The following is a 26,017-nucleotide window of genomic DNA, read 5'->3' on the forward strand; positions in this document are numbered from 1 at the left end:
TAGGAATTTCTCCTCTCTATTATGTATTCACAGACTAAAAAAAGAATGGAGATGAGGACTCTATAGACAGCTTGATTACAGGATGAGTACAAGGGATCAATAGGACAAGGCTATGAAGGCAGCTCAGAAAATTCTTCTAATGAAAAGAAGCTAAAGAAAACGACTTGCTTTATTTTGCCTCAAGAAAATGAAGTTGAAAAGAGGATACAATTGCTTCTTTAGTTTCCCAGGAGGGGAAAAAAACACAAAAAAAACTCAAAAAACAGCCCAAATCAGAGAAACTTCTACGCCAAAAGACAATGCTGGCAGAAGAACACATGGCCTCGTTTGTTTCTCCCTAAGGAAGGATGTGGGCTGAAAATTTGGGAGAAGTTTCCAACAGCCAGAACTGGGAGGTTCTGGAACAGCCCTCCAGGAGCAGGGGGCAAAGGAACCATTTCTGACCAGTTCTTCAATGGCAGGATTTATGAGAGCACTTGCGAGACTCAGAGCACAAATATGATGGTTTAAGGAGTCACAAGGGGCTGGTGTTTCTGTTCACACTCCTGCTCATGGACACTGCACTGGAGTCTGGAAAAAGGTGGTGGATGGGCACAGGAGGGAAGAGAGAAGTTGGAGGGTGGATACTGTAACCTCCCCAACAAGTTATGCTCAGCACATCATCACTCTTTCCATTTTAATGACAAGTCTTTTTGTAATTTCACTTATTAAAATGAGTCAAAGCACAGGTCTAGCTTTTTTATTATTGTTAATAGTATGGGCCACACGTGTATGTTTTTCTATCACTGTGGCTGAGAAAGGTTCAAGCTGGCAAAGAACAAACCAACCAACTAAAACACCTGAAAACAGGAAAAAAAAACCTAAGACAACCCACAACAATGAATCTCAAGCATAATTTGATGTGCTTTTTGCATAACACTCCTGAGACTTCCCTATTCAGGCTCCTAAATGCTGATGTTCCTCAGCGAAATGCACAATAATCAACCTCACAGCATCCTAGCAGGGTCTGTACAAATGCACTCTGCCACACTTGCACCAGCAGGATGTTGTGAAGGATCCTTCCTTTAGGGAGGGAAACACTGGCTTATGTTTCTGCTGTGTTTAGAACTCTGGACAGTTTGATACAGCCCTTGAAACACCGCTCATTGCAGGGTCAGGCTTTGGGAAACAGCCCATCTGTGGAGGCTCCAAGCACTCAGATGCTTCAAAGGTTTCTATCCAGAAAGGAAGCTGAAGAACAGCATGGGAAAGAAACATTTTATGCCCAGTTATTCCTCTCATTTCACAGGGAAGGATGGAAGAATTTCTCTGTGCAGAGATAATTGACAAAATCACAGAATGGTTTGGGTTGGAAGGGACCTTAAAGATCATCCAGTTCCAACCCCCTGCCATGGGCAGGGACACCTTCCACTGTCCCAGGTTGCTCAGAGCCCCATCCAACCTGGCCTGGGACACTGCCAGGGATGGGGCAGCCACAGCTTCTCTGGGCAACCTGTGCCAGGGCCTGCCCACCCTCCCAGGGAACAATTTCTCCCTGATATCCAATCTAACCCTGCTCTCTGTCAGTGTGAACCCATTTCTCCAATCCAGGGGGTTGGAGCTGGATGGTCTTTAAGATCCCTGCCAACCCTGGCCATTCTGTGACAGCCTCACAGCTTGGTACCAGCTCTCACAATCCAACAGCTACCCCAGAACTCACACACTGCAATTTCCTCTCTGCTTATCCCACAGCAGTAAGTGTGTTTGCCATCATCATCTTGTTCCCAGGGCTTCTTTTCCCTGCAAGCCCAAAGGCCTCTTTTAATTGGAGGGTGTTCACCACTGACATTTAATAAACAGCAATTACTTGAACTTTAATCTGTTCTGCAGGTTCTTCTACAAGGGACTCAAACCTGCGGGGAGAAAATCAACTGTTATGATGCTTTCCTGAGTTTTAACCAGAAGCATTTTTTTTTTCCTCTCCCTAAAGAGCAACAAGCCCAGCCACAGCGTGACACAGGTAGCACACTGTGAATCTAATTAAGTGTATAATAAGGCAGCAGATTGCAGCACAGTGTGCTGCTGCTGGAGCCCCAGAAACACGGAACTGATGCAGACTGAGCTGAACACACCAGGGACCATTCCCAGTGGGGGTGAAGAGGGATCCAGGCTCGGTTCAGCCACACTGATGGCACCTGCAGACACACAGAAGCTCAAAGTCTAGAGGAGCTGCACAGGCCAACCTGGGCAGTGCTGTGGTTTTGCTCACACGGAGCTCCCTCGCATCACAGGTTTGTAAATATTTGTCTCAGTCTTGGTTTTTGGATGTGGCTGTCAGTGCAGAGCTCTAACAGGGCATCCCTTTTCCTCAAAACACGGCAAAGTGTGACACAAGCATTTCCCCCTTTATCCAACCCCTCTTCCCCAGCAGTTTCAGGATGAGTGCCATTACACCACGCAGTTCCCACACCTGAGCCCTGACACTTGCATAAATGACACCCCCAGTGGGAACTCCTGTCGAACAATCCACACAGAACCGACCTGCATTTGCAGAGCTCCTCTGAACCACTGGAAAGAGCTGCCCTGCCACTGAACCCAGAGCTCTGGGGGTCCACCCCAGCAGGGCTCAGGCAAGGGTGGTTTTTCCCTCAAAGCTGCTGCCATCACCATTGCTGCTCCAGGCACTTCAAAACAGATGGCACAGTTCTGGGAATTCTGCAGGCCAGCACACACTGTTAGGTACCATTTTGCCTTGTCTGGGAGAGGGCTCTGGGAGATCCAGAGAATCCCAAGTAAATTCAGAGTGAACAGATGGGGAAAAAAAACCAAAAAAACCCACACTCTGAAGCAGCAGCAAGTCTCCCAGGGGAAAAAAATATCAGAGAAAACCCATCTTGAAATCTAATCTGGGATTGCAAACATAACTGGTAACCAGCACATCTGAGAAGGCAGAATTTACTGGAGTTGGGGAAGTACAGAATGAATGCTGAGATCACATTTGCTGCAGGGAGTGGGAGCTGAACACAGGCACACAGCTCCATGAAGAGCCCCAGTGCCCGAAATTCCAGGCACGGGGGGTGGGATATGACCCTGATCTACCCTGGGGGGTTGATGGACCCTCCATCTCTTCGGTCTTGCACAGTCTGCTGAGGGGTTCTGACTGTGAGCAGCTCTGCCCTTTAGCCCTCTCAGTGCTGGCAATTAATTGCCAGGCTGGAGGGTGTCCTCACCTCACCTGGATCTCAGCACAACGGAAAAAAGGCTCCCAGGCTGCTGAATATTTAAAAAAAACCCCATCAATCATAGGTTATGTACCAGAAAAATAAATGCAAAACACACTGCACTGGAAAACACGTGCAGGAAAAGAGGTATACAGCAGCTTAAATAGGGTGAGCAAAGCCCAGGAATCTCAAATCAAACCAGAGAGCAAAGGCAGATGCATTTTATCTCGTGCAAGAATGGAAAAACTGTGGCGTGATATGGGCAGGAATAGTGACAAACAGGTGAAAGCAATAGTAAATCATCTAACTTTCTGAAAACCATAGTTTTTCTGCTCTTGCCTTGGGCATAAGACAAATAAAATTCAAATAATAATTTGGTTAAAGGTTGCCTGCTGATCCTGACAGGATTGCACTTGGTGCAAGCAGGGCACTGTACCCTGTTGATAACAAGGACACCTGATGTTTCAACAGGGCTGTAGTTTCACAAAGAAGGAGGAAAATGGAAAGGCAAATCTAAATTTATCTCCTGACTTTAGAAAAGTCAGGGGGAAAAAAATGTGAATGAAAGCAGCTGGGGCTTTTTTTTTATAATCTTATTATTGATTATCACAGTTCCACCACGCAAGGTTTGGTCAGGACTAAAAAAAATCCTTCAGTGACAGTTTAAATGATTCTGTCTGTTCTCTAATTTAGTTGCCCTGAAAGAGACTGATAATGTTCCCTTAAATACCTCCTGTCTCCAGACTGGCTCTTCTCCCCATTCCACCAGACACTAAAAAATAAAAACCTTTTCTCCCTCTTCCAATTCTTCCTCCCAATGTGGGTTCCTGAATGCTGCACATTCAGTAAAGCCAAGCTTGATGAAACACAGAACCAAGGAGGAAAGCAAGGTGTCCCTTCTGCATTTCTGAATTTTCCCCTTTTCAGGTTGGCAGAATTTCTTCACTGAAAGGGTGGTCAGGCCTTGGAAGGGGCTGCACAGGGAGGTGGTCGAGTCCCCATCCCTGGAGGTGTTCACAAAGTGACTGGATGTGGCACTTAAAGCTGTTTAGTTGACAAGGTGGAGATTGCTCAAAGGTTGGACTTGATTTGGAGGTCTTTTCCAACCTTAAATAATTCTAATAGGATAAGTCCAGTGAGGAATTTCAAACATACTTGAATGGGTTTTTGATGACTAGCATTTTCAGATGAGAAATTCCAAATAGTTACAGTAAAAATTAATTAATGGGGATGTGGATTGTTGTTTAACTTGTGCTGTGTTACTGTATTTTATTTTGTTTCTTTAACATCTATCCAAGGAAACACGAGGATGTTATTCTTCCTTTGTTAAAGATTTGTAAACCCACTGAAATACAGGCTGGGAAAATTCTAAAGGTGGGGAAAAGAAGGCAATAAGGTGGTCTGGGGAGTGACAAACAGAGCAATGAGGGGTTGGTCAGGGTGCTTGTCTGGCCATGCCCCACACCTGATCTCTCCTTTTTAAATTCCATTTCTAGGAGTACTCCTGCAGTGGCAGCACCAGCTCTATTGGAATTGGCAGCAATATTAGTTAGAGGCGAACTTCCTAAGAAAATGGAACCTAAAGAACGTGGATGTGCTCCTGTTTTCCTCCCTTCCCACAGTAAGTCCCCATCCTGCTGGCCAAGGGCAGGGGGCAACTTCACAGAGAACAACACCTCGTTTTAAACCTCACATCTCAGTTAATTCAGCGGCAGAGAGGCATCACAAACACCATAACAGGGACAGAATGAAGGGCTGATGCCCTGTTATACACCTGAGAAACCAAGCACAAGGCACAAACCCAGAGGAAACAACTGGATGTCTTCAGGTGAGAATCCTCCAGCTGGAGCTCCAGTTCACAAAACACACCAGGCCAAGGAAGATTAGACACCACTCTTGCTTCCGTAAAACCCATGGAAAATATCTTATACAGCAAAAAAAAAAGAAAAAATCAGGAGACTGGCTTACCATGTGCACTGGCAGCTGAAGGGATGCAGCAGCTCCATGAATAGCTTACAAATGCCAGGTGACAGCAGCTTCACAGACCTCCCAACACCACTGCTAGAGCCAAGCAGTCCCCTTCCCTCACCTCTCACTCCCATCATCACCAGGTGGGGCTCCTTGCAGCAGTTTGTAGTGACCTTTGCCCTCAATCTTCCCAAAAGCCACACCTGCCCACCCCTGAAGGCTCCTCAGCTGCGGGCAGTGGGACAGCCCAGCTGATTGCAGCAGGTGGGGCTCTGCTCGGCCAGCTCTGCCTTCCCTGCTCGCCAGCACAGCCTGCCCTGGCCAGGGACCAGGAGCTGAGAGGCGTCTCCCCCGAGCAGAGGAGGTTGGCAACACTCAGGTTCAGGGGTGATCTTAAGACACGTGAACTTGATAGTAGTTTTAAAGGAAGGAAAATGCACCCTCTGTTGCCAAATCACAGATGGGATCACAGAATGCTTTGGGTGGGAAGGGACCTTAAAGATCATCCAGTTCCAACCCCCTGCCATGGGCAGAGACACCTTCCACCAGCCCAGGTTGCTCAGAGCCCCATCCAACCTGGCCTTGGACACTTCCAGGGATCCAGGGGCAGCCACAGCTTCTCTGGGCAACCTGTGCCAGGGCCTGCCCACCCTCCCAGGGAAGGATTTCTCCCTGATAACCAGTCTAAACCTGCTCTCTGTCAGTTTGAAGCCATTCCCCTTGTCCTGTCACTGTCACATGCCCTTGTAAAAAGTCCCTCTCTGGCTTTCTTGTAAGCCCCCTTCAGGCACTGGAAGGGACTCTAAGGTCTCCCTGGAGCCTTCTCCAGAAGAACCCCAGTTCCCTCAGCCTTTCCTCCCAGCAGAGCTGCTCCATCCCTCTCACCACCTTGGTGTCCCTCTCCTGGACTCGCTCCAACAGCTCCACGTCCTTCCTGTGCTGGGACCCACTCTGGACCCCTGAGGAACACCACTCATCACTGATGTCCATCAGGACCCTGAGCCTTGACCCCTACCCTCTGGATGTGTATATATGTGTGTGTATATATATACATATATAGTCACACAGAAAGCAGAAAACGTCAAAGGAAAAGATCCAATGCCTTTTTAACCAGCTGTACCAGCCGAGAGGATGAACGCTGGCCAAGGAAGTGACAGAAGAGGTGGAAAAGCTGCAGAAGCATTTGCTGAGCAGCAGCTCCCACTACCGGCCGATTCAATGGAAGAAGAAAGAACAGCAGGAATTTCTTCACTGAAAGGGTGATTAGACCTTGGCAGGGTCTGCCCAGGGAAGTAGTGGAGTCCCCCATTCCTGGAGCTGTTCAGGGAACAACTGGCCATGGCACTCAGTGCTCTGGGCTGGTTGCCAAGGTCACAGGTTGGACTCGATGATCTGGGAGGTCTTTTCCAAACCTGGTGATTCTGTGAGTTACAGGGATTGTGTACTCAGGGCTGTTATTACAAAATAAATTACTCTGAAGAAACAAAAAAAATCAAGACCTCTAGAGAAATTGCTTTCGGAAGGGTAATAAGGAGGAAACACAGTGTGGTTCCTATGAGGTAGGAAGCAGAAATGCCATGTAATGCAAAGTACTGTGATGTGATGCTCCATTTCACCCATACTCCTGTCTGATGTGGAGCAGGCTGCTTATAGCAAACTTCTCCTGGATATTCAGCACTGGCCCATTCACCAATGCTTGTCTGAAAGAAGATCCTGTAGGAGAGCTCGGCCTGTGGTGCAGCTGAAGGTACTGGAAAAGCTGTGCTTTGAGTGTGTGTCGGGGGAAATAAACAGTGCATTCCCAGAACTGGCACCTCACATCACAGCACTGCCTTTGGCAGCTCCTACTGCAGCACTTTGCCACCTGAAAACGGAAACTGCCTGTCAGCCATGCAGGGCTACGTGATAATTGCATCTCTCTGTACCTCACCTGCACTTGTGAAGGAGTTCAGGAGCACATTTTCACAGCAGGATGTGAACAACAGTCAATGAATCGAGATTAGGGCCACACTTATTAAATGAGTGCTAATGAGATTACTCATTTACAGCTAGGGTCTGATAGAGAAAACCTTGCAGTCAGAAAAATAATAGAAGGATTAAATTATTAACAACATGCACTTCACTTCCAGTTTGTCCTAGCTTTTGAACTCCCAGCTTTATTTTAAAGCCACTGAACTTATGTTATCAAAAGGAAAATAAACACTCCATGAGAGCCAAATTGAATACTTCCTTAGAAGGCAGGATCAAAAACCTCTCACCATCACAAGAGCCCACCTCTTTCTAACAGAGTAAACAGCAGCAGCAGCAGGTCTGATGTGGAAGAACAAAATGTGGAAGCTGTTGAAATTTAAGAAACACTTTGCCCAGGAGTTTGGCAACAATACAGGGAGTGAGAGATTCTGATCTTCAGAAATCAGCTGAGGGTGTTTACCCTGGAGAAAAGGAGGCTCGGGGGAGACCTTATGGCTCTCTACAACTCCTTGAAAGGAGGATGGCATTTTCTTTAAGAGCTGTGCTCAGGGTTCAAAAGAGTAAAGAATTTAAAAGGACCATATCTGAGACCTTATAATCTGAATAGGTGGCAGTGCCAGCAATCCCTGTTGGCAAGGACATATTTTAGGCAACCCAGTCGTGACCTGTAACGTTCTTCACATCACTTGAGTGCTCCTAAAGCTCAGTGCCATGTTTGAGAGCCAAGGGAGAAATGGACTAATGTTAAGACACATTCTTTCTAATCCCAACCTTCAAAAACACTGTAATGCTCAGCAGCTAAGCTACAATTTGCTTTTATGACCTTTTAAAGGGAAAACCTGCATTGCAGCAACAGTCCCCCACAACCCAGAAGGCAACACTCGTGAACTACGGTCTACATGATTAATGTGTTTTACTCAGTATGTACACAGTTCTCCAAATAAATTGGGTCATACAAAGGCAGTTTAGGAAGTGTGAAGCATCCTCCTTGCCAGGTGTCACATGGGATATGTCTTTGGCTTTGCCTCCTCCAGCTCGGCATCCAACCAGCGGAACCCGCGGTGGCGGCGCAGGACTTCGATGGCTTTTTGCTCCAGGGGTGTTGGCTGAATACCCAGGTCTTCAAAGCCAGGCAGGTCAGGGTGTTTCATGTCTGTTGTGTGAAACTTCAACAAGAACGGGGAGGGGAGGGAGAAAAAGTTAAGAACAAAAAAAAAATGAATTCACTTGATGAAATCAACAGCATCGCACTCAATGCAATCATTCACATACTGGGGTTTTTTCCACTGCTTTTCCTTAAGAAGAGGAAAAGACTCAATGTGGCCCTACAGAACTATGGCTTCATTACACAAGGTATTGAGCACCAGTGACCTCAACAGCAGATACAGGTGTTCTCATCCAGCAAAATGCCCTTCAGGCTTCAGGTTCGGGTTCAGGACTCAAGAGCAGTGAGACATGCAGGAAGTGTCTTCCTTTTCTCCCCATACATTATCAGGGAGGTTACTGCCTTGCAACCACAAAATTAAGCCAAACTTGCAAGGGAAGTTCACACTTCAACTCAAATTATGTACATTCTTCTTTGTCCAGAGAATGTGTGTGGAATTGTCACCTCTGGAAGGTTGTTTTGCTCTGCTTGTGGTTTAGAACAGGGACATATTTAATCCCATTACCACATTTGGAACACATATGACCTAAATCTTAGCACATGTAGGTTCCTCTTATGCAGCTGTTCCTTGAAAGGTCTTTAGGTCAACCATGTGTAATACTGTATGGACTATTTAAAGATGAAAAGCTGGGAAAGAGGAACAATCAGACATGAAGGGACATGGAGAAACTCCCCTCTCACATCTATACCCTGGGCCAATAAAGCCTAGAGAATTACAACACCAATCTCTTCAGTATGGGAGAAATCCTCCCTTCCTTTATTCCACACTTTTTCACACTGATTTTCAATCAGAACAGGAAAACAGTTTATTTTACAGATGCAGAAATGTGAACACAGAAATTCATTTGCTTAGAGCTATTCAGTGAGCAGCCCTAAGCACAGGACTCTGTTCCCCAGATTTATAGAAGTACCCTGTCCCAAATTAATTTGGGGACAATCAGGTCAAAATAGGCTACTGATACTGTGTTAGAACAAAAGGTATTGAAACTCCCAACTCTGAAAAATATTTGGGAGAGTCCCTCCCCCCTCAGAGAGCAGCAAGCTTGGGGACTGTACATGATTTTATCTTTGCTAGCCTACACATATGCCAAGGTTTGACACTAATACTTGCTGAATCCTGCTTTTTCCCTTGCTTGCAGTTGTTTTTCTCCAAGTTACTTCTCCACCCCCACTGAAACAAACTGAGAAGTCAGGAATAAACATGAAGCTGCAACATTTTCCTGAGAAATACACTCCAATGTTAAGTGAGAACTTGGGCTGTATCCAGAGTTGTCAGTTCAACTTCAGTTACTAAAAACACCATTATCTGGATGATATAAGTGCCTTTAATGCACCTAGAGGTACATAAATGGACCTAAGAGAGTGGGGAGCATCTCTCCTTTAGCTTTGCTATTTTCAAAAACACAAGCATGTGTTTTTGGAGAAGGGGCCAGAGACACGGTGGAACAGGCAGCCCTGACCACTTTTAACACTTAAAGACATTTTTAAAAATATTCATTTTTGTACCATCCACAGAGTCTGAGAGCAATTCTTTATACACAAATTCTGGCCACTTACCCTGTCCACTTTGTCCCGTGTTGTCCATGGTTCAAATGGATTCATCTCAAAGAACCTTGCAACAAAACTGCAAACAGAGAGGGTATTGCAAAAGTACAGTCATTATTCACGTGCACGGAAGAAAACAAACTGGTAAAAATATTTCACACATAACAGTGAGCAAGAGCTTGGTTCTGTAGCTGTTCTTGCAAGCTATGAATTCATTAAAGCAGCAGCCAACCAAGTTCTTAGCTGTGTTTCTGGTAACTTAAACTGTTTGCTACTGAATTACTGGATATTCTATTATTTTACTGAGAGAGGGAGTGGAGAAGCAAACATCTGGATGTAAAAATGAGTGTTGGTGGGTGAGGAAAGTAAATCCCCACATCCAACTCCCCACACAGCAGAGGCACTCAGTCCTGCCCCTGGCCTTTCATCCAAACTCTGCTCCCCAGTGGTGTGGGCAGTAATCCAATTAGTCACCCAGCTTCCTTCAGTGCCTCCATGAGAAAACACACTTGCTGACAACTAAAGGAGTTTTCGGCCCTAGAAACAAGATGATGGAATCTGGTGCAATCTATAAAAAGATGAGGATTAGTACATTTGCAGTCTTCAGAAATGAAGTTTCCCTTGACAAAAAGAAAACCTGGCAAAGAAAATAAGGCTACAGCTCTTGCTCAGCGTCTCAAGACCAACAGTAGAATCTCTTACTGAAGTGCCCACCTGGCAGACTAGGATTTACTAAGTTATTGCATGTCAACAGAACTAGGTTTATCTGCCTTTCAGGCTCAGTCTTTTCTCAAAAATAGGAAATACCACTTAGTTTAACCCATAAATAAAGAAGTGCAACATGGACTGCAGCAGATGTGAATAAAACTAATAAGCACCTTTTCAACAAGCTGCTCTGTGTGAGCTGAGCCAGGTTAACCTGATGCCTCTTACAGCCAGTACAGAAACAGTCATCAACACTTTAGGATGTTCTATTATCCATCAGCAGCTCCATGGATCCAGTGGTGAGTCCTACTGGCAGACTGGCAGGAGGGCTCCAACACTGGTGACTGCTTTAGCTTATTAATTGGCACTGTACTGGAAGCGAGGAGGACAAGCACCCCACACATTAACACATCTCAACCATGCTGAGGGCAGCTTCTGAAATGGCATTTATTGTTGAGGTGCTCTTGAAAAGGATGTGATTATTCCTTAAGGATCAGCCCTAGGCTCAGATTTACACAGCACTTTTCCAGGCACTATTAATATACTCAGTGCACACACAGCTGCAGAAACAGCCCACTGTAATCAGCTGCAGTGATGCCACACCTTTCCCTTTTTACCTCCCAATTCATTACCATCTTCTAAAGATGTTACTGTCCTCATATCATAGACAAAGAAATGCTTGCTCACAGCCACACTGCTCAGATTGCCAGGCCAGGATCTCAGTATGAACTTACCTTCAACACTGGCCCAAATCAATACAAAAGCCAGTTTCTGCCATCCAACATGTTAAATAACAACTGGCCAGAGCAAATAACCAATGCAACAGGTATTAATGCTTCTGTGTTGCCTGCCAGAGCCCCAGGTTCTTAGTGAATCACAGAATGACAGGATGTGTAAAGCTGGAAGGGACCACTGTGGGTCATCAACTCAAGCAGGGCCATCCCAGAGCACAGGGCACGGGATTGTGTCCAGACAGCTCTGGAATATCCCCAGTCAGGAGACTCCACACCCTCTCTGGGCAGTCTGTTCAGGGCTGGGTCACTGCACAGCAAAGAAGTTCTTCCTCATGTCCAGCTGGAACTTGCTGGGCATCAGTTCCTGCCCGTTCCTCTTGTGCCATTGCTGGGCCCCCCAAGCAGAGCCTGGGCCATCCTCTGTCCCCTCCCTGCAGCCCCTGACACACATGGATGGGGTCCCCTCTCAGTGTCTGCTCTGGAGGCTGAACAGCCCCAGCTCCCTCAGCCTAATTAGGGCCCCACTTACTGGTAGAGAGGCCGTGGGAGCGGGTAGGGAATGAAGGCCCGGTAGGAGATGGCGTAGATGTACTCGACCATGTCGTACAGGAGGTACCGGTGAGGGCTGAGGGAAGAAGCAACAAACATTACAGCTCAGTCAGGGGTACCTGAATACACTTAAGTATTTGCACCAGGTGACAAAAAAATTTTAGAGCCTTCCACCCTCCAAGGGCCTGTTAGCTTCTTTCTCTCCCTTTACTAGGTTTTCAGCAGAAGTCCAGCTCAGTTAAAGCACAGAACAAACTGGCACGACATGAGAACCACTGCCTCTAAGTATTCAGATTCCAGGTGTTTTCCACACAGCTTTACCAGAATTTTCTCCAGATCTATATTGTCCAGCGTGCCTCCCAAGATGCCTGTTCCTCTGTGTGCACACACAGAACATGAAACGCAATGGGGCCCGAACTGGGATTTTCGGAGTACTCACAGTAACAGCTCGAGTCATTTTTCCTCCCAAAAAGGAGGTGGAATTTATTGCAGCTCAAACTGTGTGCATGGATGGAGACATTAAATGTACTGTGCAGCATGCCAAAAAAGTGACACCAAAAAGAAGTACTTCAGTTAATTAGAATCAGAAAAGTGACCTACCCAGCCAAGGCATATGTTTTTCCTTTTGCATCAGGATTCTTAATTGCATTAATAATTGCCTTTGCGACATCAACCACCTGTGAGGAACAAATTCACACCATTACCAACAGAAAACAGGAATATGTGCACACACTAACGTTTCAAAAGTGATTCACATGTGCCCAAATACACCCAGAGAGGACTGGGGATCGTGTTGTTTTATTGAAAACTTACATAGACTGGTTGTTTCACTGTTTTTTTGCCCAGGGCAATGAGAGGCACACCACCAAACCAGCGCATGTCTGCCAGAAAGAGGGAGAAAATCTGTGAATCCTTTCAGGAAGCAAACCACCGAGACACTTTACACCACACTGAGTGTGGAACTCTTCTGAAAACTGACTTAACTTAAAAAAAACCCCCAGAACTGGAAAGAATTCCCATCCAATTCCAGTAGGGTTGTTTTCCACACACATTTAGTTTTCTTAAAAAATAATGAGGGGAAGGCTGTATTTACTGCTTAGAGTGGTTCAGAGGTGTCTCAGCAGTACACATCCTCCCTCAAAATAAAACAATTTAAAAAAATAAATTCAAAGAGTAAAATTATAATTAGATTCAGAAAGTCCAGAGATGAGAATGTCTGTTTCTATGTTTCCCGCTACACACGTTCAGTACCAAAGTACATTTCTGATCAAAACACACCAGCTTTTCAGAAGCAAATCCCATTTCCCTCTGTCCTCCCCAGACAGTTACCCAGATCACACATGGGTTTATCATTTCAAGAGCACATACTTGCATAATGATTGAGAAATCGGTCTTCTCTCCCAAACATCTCCGAGGGCTTCAAAATGATGGCATTTGGAAATTCTTCCCTCACAACCTTCTCTCCAACAGCCTGGCATTCAATTAGAATGAACACATTCATTAGATCCACTCTGAACAAACCAGAAGCGGATGTCTGACTGCAGAACTGAAAGAAATGGCACCATCAGAAGCACAAAAGTTATCTGTATCTAAGCCATTTGATCTCGGAGATGTGTTACACTCAGAAAGCCCAAAAAAATCCTGTAGATCATTTCTTCTACTTGAGATAAAATGCAGCCTCACTAGTGAAGTGACACAAATTCAAAGGGACAAGGTTCAAAAAGAAGCCTAAGTAAATAAATAGATTTATACTGAAGATAATGCAGAGTACAGTAAGACAGGATTTCTAGCTCCAGTAAGTAAACTACCTCAAAAATGTCTCAGCTGCAGAAAACACTCCATAGTAAATTCACACACTGATTTCCTTCAAACATACCCAGTTGGGGAAACAAACAAAATAAAACAAATTATTTTTAAAAAGTAGGCTCTCAGAAAATACATTCCAAAGGATTCCAGACTTACTTTGCTCCTGAGGTACTTGGAAGGACTCTTCATGTTGGCATTCAGGTGAGAGATGTGAATGAATGTTTCCACACCAGCTTCCCTACTTATCTGTGCGATACTTTGAGGAATATTTACAAATTCATCTTCAAATTTGAAGTTTCTAAAACAAGGCAAAACATCAAATTTTACTTTAGGAGCAACCAACCTGCCTGCCAACCAAAAAGCAATCACTAAGTATTACTTGAATGTATTTCAAAAACCTATCTTGATGCTCCTTCTTAAAAACTCAGTTTTTCATGAGGGACACTTCATGTAATAAAAATCAGAGGCAAGTGAAATGCAGCTGTCATCTTCAACTATAGATGTTCTGTTTTTCACATGTTAAATCAGCAAGAAAAATCCTCTTGCCCACTTGTCAGCACCAAATAGAAAAGTCTGCCCAAGTGAAAACAGGTTATTTTTATTTAAGAGGAGCGCTGCTGCATCTTGAGCTCTGAGCAAAGCTGTGCATTTACAGAACCTGTCCAAAAGCTGACTTGATTTGATGCACTTAATTACATTATAAAGGAGCTCCAGAATTCTGAGCAGTGCAAGTTAGGGCAGATGCCTGGCACTGGGGAAGTGGACAAAAACAATCCAAAAATCACAGAGGTGCTCGTGCAAATGGAAAAAAATGAGATTTTCAGAGCATTTAGAGCCATTTCAGAGCAGCCTTAAGGGACTTCATGGAGAAGAAGCATAGAGGAAGAAAAAATCCTCCCCTCACTGTATGACATTCAAGGGGCCTAAATTAGGGAGTTAAACTGTAAACTAGTTTGGCATCTGATCAAGAACAATACAGAAGCTCTGTCTCCAAGCAGAACTGACACTGTAGGCTGGCAACCATCCCAAAATTCTTTCCAACTATCCCAAGACTTCAAGAAAGAGAATCGGCCTCTCATGTCTTTCTATTACCCTTGTAAGCACCCCTCAATCTTGTCCATTTGCCTTGGGTAACAAACATCCAAACTCTGTCCTTATCTACTCCCACAGCTCTTCAGATCCCACTGGAGTCCAAAGAAAGCCTTCAAAATAAGAGGTTATTTTTGACCCTTCAATAACTAATCTGATCCTGGGAACCATCACTTCTGTTCTACTCACAAAAATAGATTTAGAAACACACAACAAGAACAAACAACATCCCTCCTGTAACTATGGAGTTTCAAACAACATGGCACACACAGATGAGTCTGAACATGAATACAAGGCAGGAAGGAAAGTATTTCATGGCAGGCTTTCCTTTTTTTTTTTTTTTTTTTTGACTGATTTCTAAATCTAATCTTTTTTTTTCCCTTCCTGCGCAAGTTTTTCAGAGACTTTGGGCTGATTACAATGGTTAGTCTGACCTTGTGTTTAACAGACCACAGAACTTTATCTCAGGGTTTCAGCACCTCCACTGACACCAACAGGTGTAAAATATATGATAAAAACATTTGTACAACACAGTGGTTAAGATGTGTAATGTCCAACAGTCTTTAACTTGTCTGTTTCAATCTGTTCAAACTGTCCCGAGAAGGTTTGGGAGGTTTTCAACTAGAATGAAACTTTGTGGTGGTGTCCTCACACTTCCTTTCAATAAAAAAGAAACCCTCCTTTACATAAATCATACTTTTTTACACAAATCCTGTAATTTTAGGGGGGGAAGTAGCCATGAAATACATATCAGAGATAAACAGAGATTACACTGTCCAACTGTACAGACTTTTCTTCCCTCACTCCCATATTACAAAGAAATTTCTTCTGTTTTGATGATCTCTATTCCAGGAAAAATAGTTATCCCATTTGAGACTACTAATTCTGACCTATTGATACAATTTACCTACTGATTTTGCAATTTGAACATCAAACGGCTGTTGATTAAAACAAAAGAGAGCAACAGGGGCATTAGATTTGTAAACACAGGTGAAACTGAGATCTGCATTTGTTTCTGTTTACCAGGGCAGCAAAATTATGTACCTTATAAAGGCAAATCACACCATTATGTTTATAGAATATATAAGTTTAAAGAATATGGGAATGTTTCAATGGATTTTAAAAAGAAACTATTCTTAGAAATTATCATTAAAAAAATGCTTCTGTAGCTAATATTGTCTGTGCCAAAATTCTATCAAGGAATGATGTTCTTAATCATAATCCTAGGGAGGCTCCACCAGCTATTCCTGTTTGTTAACATTTCCAGAGAGTAGGAAAAGCTTGATCATGGCTTAGTCTAGTAGGGTACAGCTCATCACTATGCCCAAGTGAAAGGACAAAATTTCACTTCTGTAATAATGTAAACATAGTGTAAGTGTAAATATAGTGTAAATATAATGTAATGTAAGTATGCACTTAATATAATGTAAATCTATTTCTATTTAAATTTACATTATATTTATATGACATTTATAATGCAAAAATAAACTTAATGCAATGTAAATATAAAAATTCCATACAAATAGAATGTAAATATAAATGTAATGTAAATATAAGAAACTGGTGAGCCTGTGTCATCTGTAGGAAGGCACTCAGGGAATACCTGTGAGGTGCAGGAAAGCAGCACATTGATCTTCCTGACAGAAGTGAAGCTGGAAAATTATGGAAAGAAAATGCCCTGTTCCAGAGCACATCATAAGCAGGATTCTAGGTAATCATTTAAAGAAACAGAAGAAATTTTATCTGCACAATTTTGGCTTTGTCTTTTCGTAGAAGCCAAGAACAGTGGCAGCACCGCTGCACAAACATGCTGTAAAAACGTGGCTACAACTTCCAATACCTGGTGCAAATCCATCTATACAGGGGGAAAAAAAAAAAAAAAAGAGGAAAATTACCTTGTTTCCCACTCCTTTCCAACAAGATTAATGACCACATTGCTGTGTTCCACAGCCCTTCGGATGGAGTCTTTGTCCCTACAGTCCCACTCCTGCAACCAGAGCATCAAAGAGGAAAAAGATGTGTAAACAGGCACCATCAGAGCCAGCTCTTTCACACCATTCCCACTTGGACTTGTGTCTCTGGGAATGATTAACACACTGCTTTGTACAGCAGTGGGTTTGTGTTTGATCTAAAGCCGGAGCAAGGGACTTACAAAGAAGAGGAGCTGGCCCAGGTCCCCCATGGGCCGCAGGTACATCAGGTCATACTGATCACAGCGGTAGGGGATGATCACCTGAGAGCCAATGCGACCTAAGAGCCCAAAAAAACCCCAAAAAAGTGCCATTTATCTCAAGCAAACACATCGCTTTAAGTAAATGAACTTCTAAATAAACAAAGCTGCTTTTTTTTTTACCCTTGGCATTAAAGCACAACATTAGATGTGGGTATCTTGGAGACTTGTCTGCAAAGCCAAAAGTAGAACAGAAGAGAGTTTTTGAACCTACCTAACTGGAATTCTCAAAAAAGGTTTGAGTATTTAGGCTTGTAAGACAGAATACAGAAGCTTGCTAAGAAACAACAACAAAAAAACCACGTTGTGTCCTGTGAACACAGTAAAATACATAAAAATGTATCACATGCAAAGATATTTATATTTTTTAAGTTGCATGGAAGGGAGGGAAAAAAAACCAGCAAAGGTTATTTGGTTATTTTCTGAAACTTAAAATGCAAAAGGGCAATTTTAAAGAATTCTAACCACATTCCTGCAAATATTTTAGTAAAATGTCCTAATAAGGCTAAAACCAGAAGAATCAAATATGTGCTGTACCCTCAGATTTTCAGTCTACAGCCTGAAAAGCACTCCTTGAAGGAGCATGGCTCATTTTAATGACCTTAATCTTCAAAAAGCTGTGAAGTTTCCTAGATTAAAACTATTTAATTAAACCAAATTATACTGACTGCCGCATCCGGGCATTTTAGGAGACCAAACACCACAAAAGCATGGTGCAGAACACCCTGCGAGACCCAAAATGCCAGAGCTTTCTGGATCACCCCGCAGGAAAATCAGTTTCCTTAAACAGCTTTGATGTGTTTTGGTTTGTTTTTAATTAGCACTCCCAGCACATCACCTAGGCGGTTGACCACGTATCTTCCCAGGAAACCCGTGGCCCCAAAGACGGTGGCCACGATGCCGCTGACGGAGGATCGCCCGCTCCTGCCATGGGGGATCACGGCGTGATGGACCTGGCGGTGCTGCTGCAGCACGGAGGGAGCTCCAGCCAGGACAGAGACTCCTGCAACACAGAACAGGGGGTGTGACACTTACACCATGGACATAAGTGTTTGCTGGACAAGGATAAGCAAGTTTAATGTTCCCTGCGTAAATCCAAGCAGCAAGAATCACAGTGAAAATGAGTCTTTGATACCAGAACGACACTGAATTGGGTTTTATCCCAACGTGACAATTATTACCAGTTACCCAGTGGCACTGACACTGCAGCCCTGAGGTTAAGAAGATCAAAAGAAAAGGGCATGTTTAGATATACATCATGTTGTTACATCAGCTGACAGAATTCAAATCAGAAAACCCAACAAGATCTCGGTGCCCAAAGGAGGTTTGTCTCTCCGTACCCCACAAACTGGAGGAAGACACCACATCTCCAATGTTGTCCCAACAGTAAATAAACAAATAACACATATACACTTGCACTTCTCAAATTGGTATGCTATGCCTAAAAACTATGCTCCATGACTGGTTGATAGAAACAGAACAAAATAAGATATTTTGTGTTATACCTGCTTCAAGGAGATATATATGACTTCCTAAAAAGCACCTTTACTACAAAATAGGCCCAAGCTTAAACTGGGCATGGATTCTGCCTTTAAGGGGCAGATATGCAGGGCCTTTCCATTACTGAAACAGAGACCTTGAGACTGACTATGAAAAAAAAAAAAAGGAAAAGACACTCCCAGCATCCTTTACCTTGGGTACAAGCGTAAAGGATCCCACTGAGGGATGCTTGTTACCTCGTGGTGTTCTGGCAACAAGGGGTTTGTAATCTAACTTATTTCTTAGGAAATGCAAACTCACAGAAAAACGTCTGGGTTCTTTATAACCAGCAGGATTCCTTCAAGTATGAAAAAAAAAAAAAAACAAAAACAAAAAAACAACAAAAACTATGTGATACGCTGAAGTGGTGAAGGGAAAGCCTGACGAGCCACTCTCCCCAATATTTGTTTATATGCCCTTTTCTTTCTAAAGGTTTTCCAAAGATACTACATCTCCAATTTTGTCCCGAAAGGCAGTTCGACGGGCACTTCAGTAAATACACACAGTAAAAACGTATAACTCCCACCGAAAGCTTCTTAAATCCCCTGCTCGCCTTTGCCATCCCAACAAAACCTGTCCGTCACCTCCCACTGCCCCGACAGAGGAGCGTGCGCGGAGCCGACCTAAACAAAAACCCACCCTGTTCGGGCCGCAGAGGCCCAAACACAGCTTTAAATTTAGTATTGGTAGATGGACATTACTACAGATTCATGGCCTAAGGAACGGCAAAAGGAATGCCCGCCGCTGACACCCCCTGCCCTCGGCACCCACAGCCCGTGTACCCTGGGGAGCGGTGCCCGGCACTAACACCCCCTGCCCTCGGCACCCACAGCCCGTGTCCCACGGGGAGCAGTGACCCGGCACTAACACCCCCTGCCCTCGGCACCCACAGCCGTGTCCCGTGGGAGCCCTTGGCACCCACAGCCCGTGTCCCGTGGGAGCAGTACCCGGCACTAACACCCCCTGCCCTCGGCACCCACAGCCCGTGCCCCGTGGGAGCAGTACCCAGCACTAACACCCCCTGCCCTTGGCCCCCACCTGCCCTTGGCACCCGCAGCCCGCGGGCCCAGCGCGTCGCCGCCGCCGCCATCTTGAGCCTGCCCCGGGCCGCGCGGCGCAGGCGCGGGGCGGGGACACGGGGAAGGCGGTCAATTAATTAGGGCGTTAATTGGGCTGGGGGAGCTGTGTGGGCACCCCGAGGAACCTGGGAGCGGGCACCGCGGGGACAGCCCGGCCGTGTCCGGTTGTGTGCTGAACACCTGCAGGGGCGGTGACTGCACCGCCTGCCCGGGCAGCCCTCGCCGTGCCCAGTCACCCTCTCTGGAGGAAATTGACGCTGGTGCCCAACTGGAACCCTCCGTGGCACGGCTTAACACTGTCCCCTTGTCCTGTCACACGCGCCTGCTAATCCAGGTGCACAAAGAATTAACCGTGCTCATCTCTTTTTTTTGCTGCTAGCTGGGAACCACAGGGTCAGGCGCCCTCCCCACCCCTGCCCTGCCCGCCCTCATCGTGCCCCGCGGTCTGACCACAGCCCTCCTGAGTGTAATAGAAGGGTTAACTTTGTTCATAAAATCTTATGTGTATGAGGGAATAAGGAACTTTTGTTATAATTCAACAAGATAAGTTTCATGGACATCCTGCTAATCAAGCAAGCGGCAGTAAAAATAATTACAGACATCTTGCTAAACAAACAAGTATCAGTAAAATTTACAACTGATAAGAACTGCAGCTTTTATCTCTGACAAATCCCAGATGACCACTCAGCAACAAGCCACAAACTCAAGCCTCAACGCAGCCGCATTCAAAACTCGGGACTTGGAAATGTATAAAAAGGAACATTTACTACATTTTGGTGTGTGTCTCGGCAGGGCACCTGCCCTCCAGGCCACCCGGTGCTGTTTTGCTTTATTATGGCTTGCTTAATAAATTTATCAATGTTTAATTGGAATTGAGTTATCTAAATTCTTATACTAACTTATAACACTGAGGAGCCCAGCCTGCCTCAACACCTTGTTCTCGGTCCACGTCAGACCCTCCTGCCGTGGGGACTCAACCCTTAGCGGTTCTGTGCAGTAACATAAACGTTCCTGGGAAGTGACTTCATAACAAATTCTGAGCTTGGACTAAAGGAAAAAAAAAGATGAATTAATGCTAAGGCAAAGGACTATAAATCAGGAGAAGTGTCTGCTGCTCCTGGCTTGCCACCCCCTGATTTTAGGAGAGATAAAGCAGAGCTTTGTGGTATCCACTTTCCATTTGTAAGGGAATATTTTCCTGTTTCAACAGTGCTGGTTGACCAGATGTACTTATGTCTGATGGTGAGGTAATCATAAAAAAAGCAGTAAGATAATGGAAATATCCAACTTGTTACAGCTCCAATTACAAGTTAACTAGGTTAAATGTGCAATTTAGAGGGAACTGAATTTGATTTTTACAGCAATTTGGAACATCATAATGCTGATTAAGGGCTATATCACTGTGTTTGAATCCCAGGGAACTTAGAGCCCAACATCCAAAAGCAGCCTCAGGGCTACTGATCACCTGAAATGTGTGAGGATTTATTATGCTGGGTGTTTCTGGCACCTCTCAGCTCTCCCACCCTGGGAACAGCAAATGCTGACTTGAAAGGATGGCAGGTATGAATGGCATCCCTCAGTTTCCAAAAAACCCTGCACCCTTGGGCTCCTCATGGAAATACTGATGTCACTCTGCTCTCTGGCTGGAGCAAGGTAATCAGGAGACCAAAGTGCCTGTCTGGTCAGTTAGAGAACCATCCTTTGAAAGCTCCCTGGGCCCAGCAGTGCTGACGAGGGAGCAGAGTCCAGCTGATTCTTCAGATTATCCAGTGCACGTCAGAGATGAATGAGGGCATGAGTTAATGCCTGGAGACCCCATTTGCTTTCTGATTTCCCCATTTTCTGAATACATCTGTATGTTCTCAGTGGTTTCAGAGATCTCTTGTCTCACTTCTGGGACTTCTCCCTTGTCCCTGCTGTGTCTTTTTTTGGAAGGTGTGTGAAGAACAGACAGCAGAAACTGTGTTTTCCCTGAAAACCCCTTCTTTCCTATTCTGCTGAGTTTCTCTGCCCAGGTGTCTGGGTGGCCTAGCCCAGCAGTCAGGAGGGGCTCAGGAGGAAGGCAGGAAGAGCCTCTGCTCTGTACATGCTGTGCTGCATCTGCTCCACGTTATCTCACATCCGTTCCATGCAGACTCCACGGGCAGGGGTGGATTTGTCGGATATTATGGAATTTCCCCGAGGTGTTCCCTCCTCAAAGCACACCTGGAATCAGAGTAAAAGCCATTTCTGAGTCCAAGGACAGGCACATGCTGCAGAGACCTTTGTGTGGTGGGTTGTTTCCTGGGGTTCTACCAGTGAATTTGGCTCAGATGAGAGCTCTGTGCTGTAGATGGCAGAAGGGGATCACGGCACTGCAACTGCACCAAGCTCAGGATTAGCACTCAGGAGACCAATTTTGCTGCTGCTCTGCTCCATGACATGTAGAAGTGATGTCACATTTGAAGTGGAATAATGATGCCTACTTTGTGAAACACTTGGAGAGATACTAATGAAAAGCACTACATTGAAGTATTGATGTTATTGTTATTGGTTAACTGTATTTCTTACAGGTAGCCTGTTTTTAGGTTGATATTCCAATCCTTCAGCTTCATCTGCTTACAAAATATTATAACTTCTATGATACCTGGTCTTATTAACTGTTTCTTAGTAGTGTAATGCTGTTATTGTTTTCTTTACCCTTGTCACAGTGGCATCCTAAGTTATCCCAGCCTTCCCACAAATTGTCTTTCTCGTAGTATACAACAATAAAAGAATGAGAAAAACGGAGTTGACCATCTCACATTAGGATCTGCATAAACAAAATATTTTAGTGCTGACAATTAAAGGCTTTTCTTGGTAAACTAAAAGCTATAGTGGGTTAAATTTGTCCTCAGCCAAAACTGATGTTACACCCACCTGTGGGGCCAGAAGTGTCACAGGAAGAGGAAGGTGAGGGCACCAAACAACCACCTCTGTTGGACCTCAGAGCAAGGAGCAGGGGGAACAGGGAGTGCCCACAACACTGTTATGACACAGGTGGGAATCTGTGGCTAATTTTGACCTCAGGAAAAAGAATGAGCACCTACATCCTTTGTCCTTCCAGTAATCTTGGGTGTAAACTAAGGGACAGTTGATGCTTGCACTGCCCTGGATCCTACTCAGCACATCTGACCCAGTGTCAGTGTCCAAGACTCTCTAATTAGGTTCTCTTAGGTATTTCACACCTGAGGGGGTTAATGTTTAATATTAGATTTATGTACTTCTTTTCATATCCATGTCTTTCTTGGATTTTGATTTTTTTTTTTTAATTCCTTGATATATGATCCTATTGACTGGCTGCAGATCCACAGAGCTCTCTGAAGAGGATCTTTACTTCCCTGGAGGTAAGACAGAACAGAATAGGGCAGTAGGAAATGTGTTTCTCTTAATTATTTTGTGTGTGAATCAGCATGTAAAAAAAAACACCCAAGAAAGAGAATTGAGTCTGGTGACACATTTTTAAGCCAGTTACACTTTTTCCTCATTAAGTTTGCTGATAAACAAAACACCCTCTGCTAACAAATACCGAATGTTTGTACACGCTCAACACAGCTTTGGGTTCCTCTCTCTGCTTGATTTTAGGACTGCCACCCCTTCAGTGCAGGAGTGTTGCTTGTGCTTTAAGGTGGTTACTGCAGCTTTGCAGTGAGGGCTTTGTCGTCTAAATAAGGGAAAGCAAAATCCCTTCGTCTCTCGTGCTGTAAATTAGGTGAGCGCAGACAGAGAACTCAGAATTCCTTATCTGATAGATCCCCTTTTTCTTATCAGCCGAAGCAAAGTGTCCCATCATTTCCCAGCCCATGTTCCAGCGTTACCCTTGGCACAAGCTAGGAGTGTTTGAGCTCAGATTTAGTGTGTAAATCCAAACCAAGCCTGGGTAAGCCTAGACTAGCACTTTCAGGCCACTCAGGTTTCTTAGAGGAGCTAAAAGGGTTCGTTCCTGTCTAAGAGAAGGGGGATGTCAATGGGGAGCACCTGTGCAGATGCAGTGGGTAACTACATTATTAAACAAGGGTTTGCCCTCTGATGAACAGCAAAACTAATGCACCCAGTGCTCAAAAGCGCAACTAAGAAGGGAGCTGAAACAAGATCCCCCAAAGAACACACCCTGGAGTGTAGAAATACGCTAGGTATTATCAGATTCGTGGGCTTCATTGTGATTGCATTATTGCCCACAGATTGTCAAGTAATCCAGCAGGAAAATGCCAACAAGGAAGCAACAGAAAGTGGCAATGCTGGCAAAGCAGGTCCCACTGCCTTTGGGTTGTCATTACAGGAGTCTCACGATGCCCCTTTCCAAACATTTTCCAGAAGATGTCAGTATCCACCAAAAGAAGCTGAAGAATCAGGTTCATACAAGTCAGAACCTGAAAGGCAGAAGCCCAAAAATGACATGCCCAGTGCTACATTAATGACAATCTGGAGGTTAATAAATAAAAACAGAAGAGGCTTTTTTGTTTGCAAGGTAGGAGGTCAGTCTGCAAATCCAGTTGTTGATGGAACAAACCAAAATACTGGCAAAACCACTAAGGGACATACTGGCCTTTCAGACACTGAAGAATCTTGGGGTCTTATGGGGAACAAAAATCTGTTTTTTAAACTAGTGCCTGCAATGTGGTTGCAATGTGGGCTATGACTAATCTACTGTCTTGTTTCAAAATAGTAAACTAACAGGAATAAAGATGGACAGAAAAATCCATGCCTTTAGCTCAGCACTAAGGTGGTGCAAAATTATCTTATGTGCTGTATTCCCCAAAAATTCAGTGAGTTTGATCTTGAAGGTAACAAAGACTTTTGCTTTCAGCATTTGTTATGTAAACTAAGATGTTTACATTCACAGATGTAAAGAAATATTTACATTATAAACATTACGAGCTGCTCATAAACATTTTTACCCATAATTCTGGATTGCTACAGATTTGAACCATCAAATCATAGAATCATAGACCCATAAAATCATAAAGACTGCTCCTTGAACAGTAAATCTAGTCCAAGAAACAACTCCAACAGAAATACTGAAGTAATGGAGCAGATTTAGAAGAGAGAAAATTGACAGAGGTCTCCAAGACATGATTTTTTTGAATGAATAAATATATCTATGTGGGCTATAAGATTTCATGTCAATGGACATATAACATGATGGCTGCTTGAGCAAGAGATCTTTAAATATTAAAGCAAGAAGAGAAGTTATTTAGAAATGTACTAGAAGGCATAGCTAAAATAAAAGAGATAAAGTGAATGCCAGTAAGTGATCACTACCCTTCACCAGGATTTATATCTGTGTACTCTGTAGCTGGTGCTGGCCAGTTATTTGTGTTCCTTTCTGAGCACTTACATAGGCAGTAGATGTACATTAAGGTTACAAAGGAGGTCAGTGAATGGAGAACTCACACCTTTCTGTTCCTTACGGCCTGTGGGATGTGTATTTGCCCAGTTTGATCCCATTTGTGCTGGTGTTCATCCTGGAATGACTCCCCTCCCTCCCAGGGAAGAATTTCTCACTAATATCCAACCTAACCCTGCTCTCTGTCAGTTTGAAGCCATTCCCCTGTCCTGTCACTCCAGGCCCTTGGAAATAGTCTCTCTCCATCTTCCTTGTGGGCTCCCTTCAGGTCCTGGAAGGCCACAGTGAGGTCACCCCAAAGCTTCTCTTCTCCAGCTGAACAATCCCAACTCTCCCAGCCTTTCCTCCCAGCAGAGCTGCTCCATCCTCTGATCATCTTGATGAGGCCCTGGCACAGGTTGCCCAGGGAAGCTGTGGCTGCCCCATCCCTGGCAGTGTCCCAGGCCAGGTTGGATGGGGCTCTGAGCAGCCTGGGACTGGTGGAAGGTGTCCCTGCCCATGGCAGGGGGTTGGAACAAGGTGGTCTTTAATGTTCCTTCCAAACTGAACCATTCCATGATTCTATGAATCCACTGAGTTCAGGAATCAAACTGACCCTTTGTACCCTAAAGGGCTCCTGGGACAGACCTGAGACCACAGTGGGGAGGCAGCAGGAGCCTTGAGTGGCCTGGGCTGTATCTTGCTGGATGGCTGAGCTCCCTGCACGGGCAGATTTTGCCAATCCAGTGTTTCTCAGCAGGAGCAGGAGGCTGGCATGGCTTGTGCCAGCGGTCATGCTGCATTTTCCACCACTGAAGAATCTCAGAGATGATCATGCACAAATGAATTCAACAAATGGTTTTGTCCAGTACAGCATCTCTGTCCTTCATCTGGTGAAGTCCAACATCAAACTCTTTCAATGTTTTCTTAAGATACAGGAATAGAGAGAAAAAAAATATCGGATAACAAAATTTCGTCTCAGAGTGAACACGAAAGGTTTCATGGAGAAAAGCACCCTGCACAGCTGGAGGACCACACAGATCACCCTCATTTGCCAGAGTGTAGCAATGATCTCATTTCAGTGCATGATGTA

The 26,017-nt window shown here is 44.6% G+C and overlaps 1 protein-coding gene across 1 annotated transcript; it reads right to left on the minus strand.

Annotated features, from left to right (window-relative positions):
* Positions 1-8,035: 8,035 nt before the first annotated feature.
* On the minus strand, positions 8,036-19,606 carry NDUFA9 (NADH:ubiquinone oxidoreductase subunit A9). The gene is made up of 11 exons (XM_050324579.1): positions 19,540-19,606; positions 17,801-17,965; positions 16,885-16,982; positions 16,628-16,719; positions 13,800-13,941; positions 13,206-13,308; positions 12,651-12,718; positions 12,438-12,514; positions 11,818-11,913; positions 9,862-9,928; positions 8,036-8,305 (listed from the first exon to the last, which is right to left on the minus strand). Exons 1-11 carry the CDS (start codon positions 19,589-19,591, stop codon positions 8,138-8,140), a joined length of 1,128 nt encoding a protein of 375 aa, XP_050180536.1. The 5' UTR covers positions 19,592-19,606; the 3' UTR covers positions 8,036-8,137.
* Between the last annotated feature and the right edge of the window lie 6,411 nt (positions 19,607-26,017).

This window comes from Myiozetetes cayanensis, unplaced genomic scaffold, assembly GCF_022539395.1.
Source record: "Myiozetetes cayanensis isolate MyiCay16 unplaced genomic scaffold, myiCay2020 scf3, whole genome shotgun sequence".
Lineage (NCBI taxonomy): Eukaryota > Metazoa > Chordata > Aves > Passeriformes > Tyrannidae > Myiozetetes > Myiozetetes cayanensis.

Bases quoted from the DNA above. Each gene is read 5' to 3' on its own strand.
- NDUFA9 (XM_050324579.1), bottom strand. From the start codon at position 19,591: ATGGCGGCGGCGGCGACGCGCTGGGCCCGCGGGCTGCGGGTGCCAAGG. The intron at 12,719-13,205 runs GTATGTGCTCTT...TCTTTCTGGCAG, and splicing joins ATTTCTCAATCATTATGCAA to ACATGCGCTGGTTTGGTGGT. The intron at 11,914-12,437 runs GTAGGTCACTTT...TTCTTCCCTCAG, and splicing joins AAAACATATGCCTTGGCTGG to CCCTCACCGGTACCTCCTGT.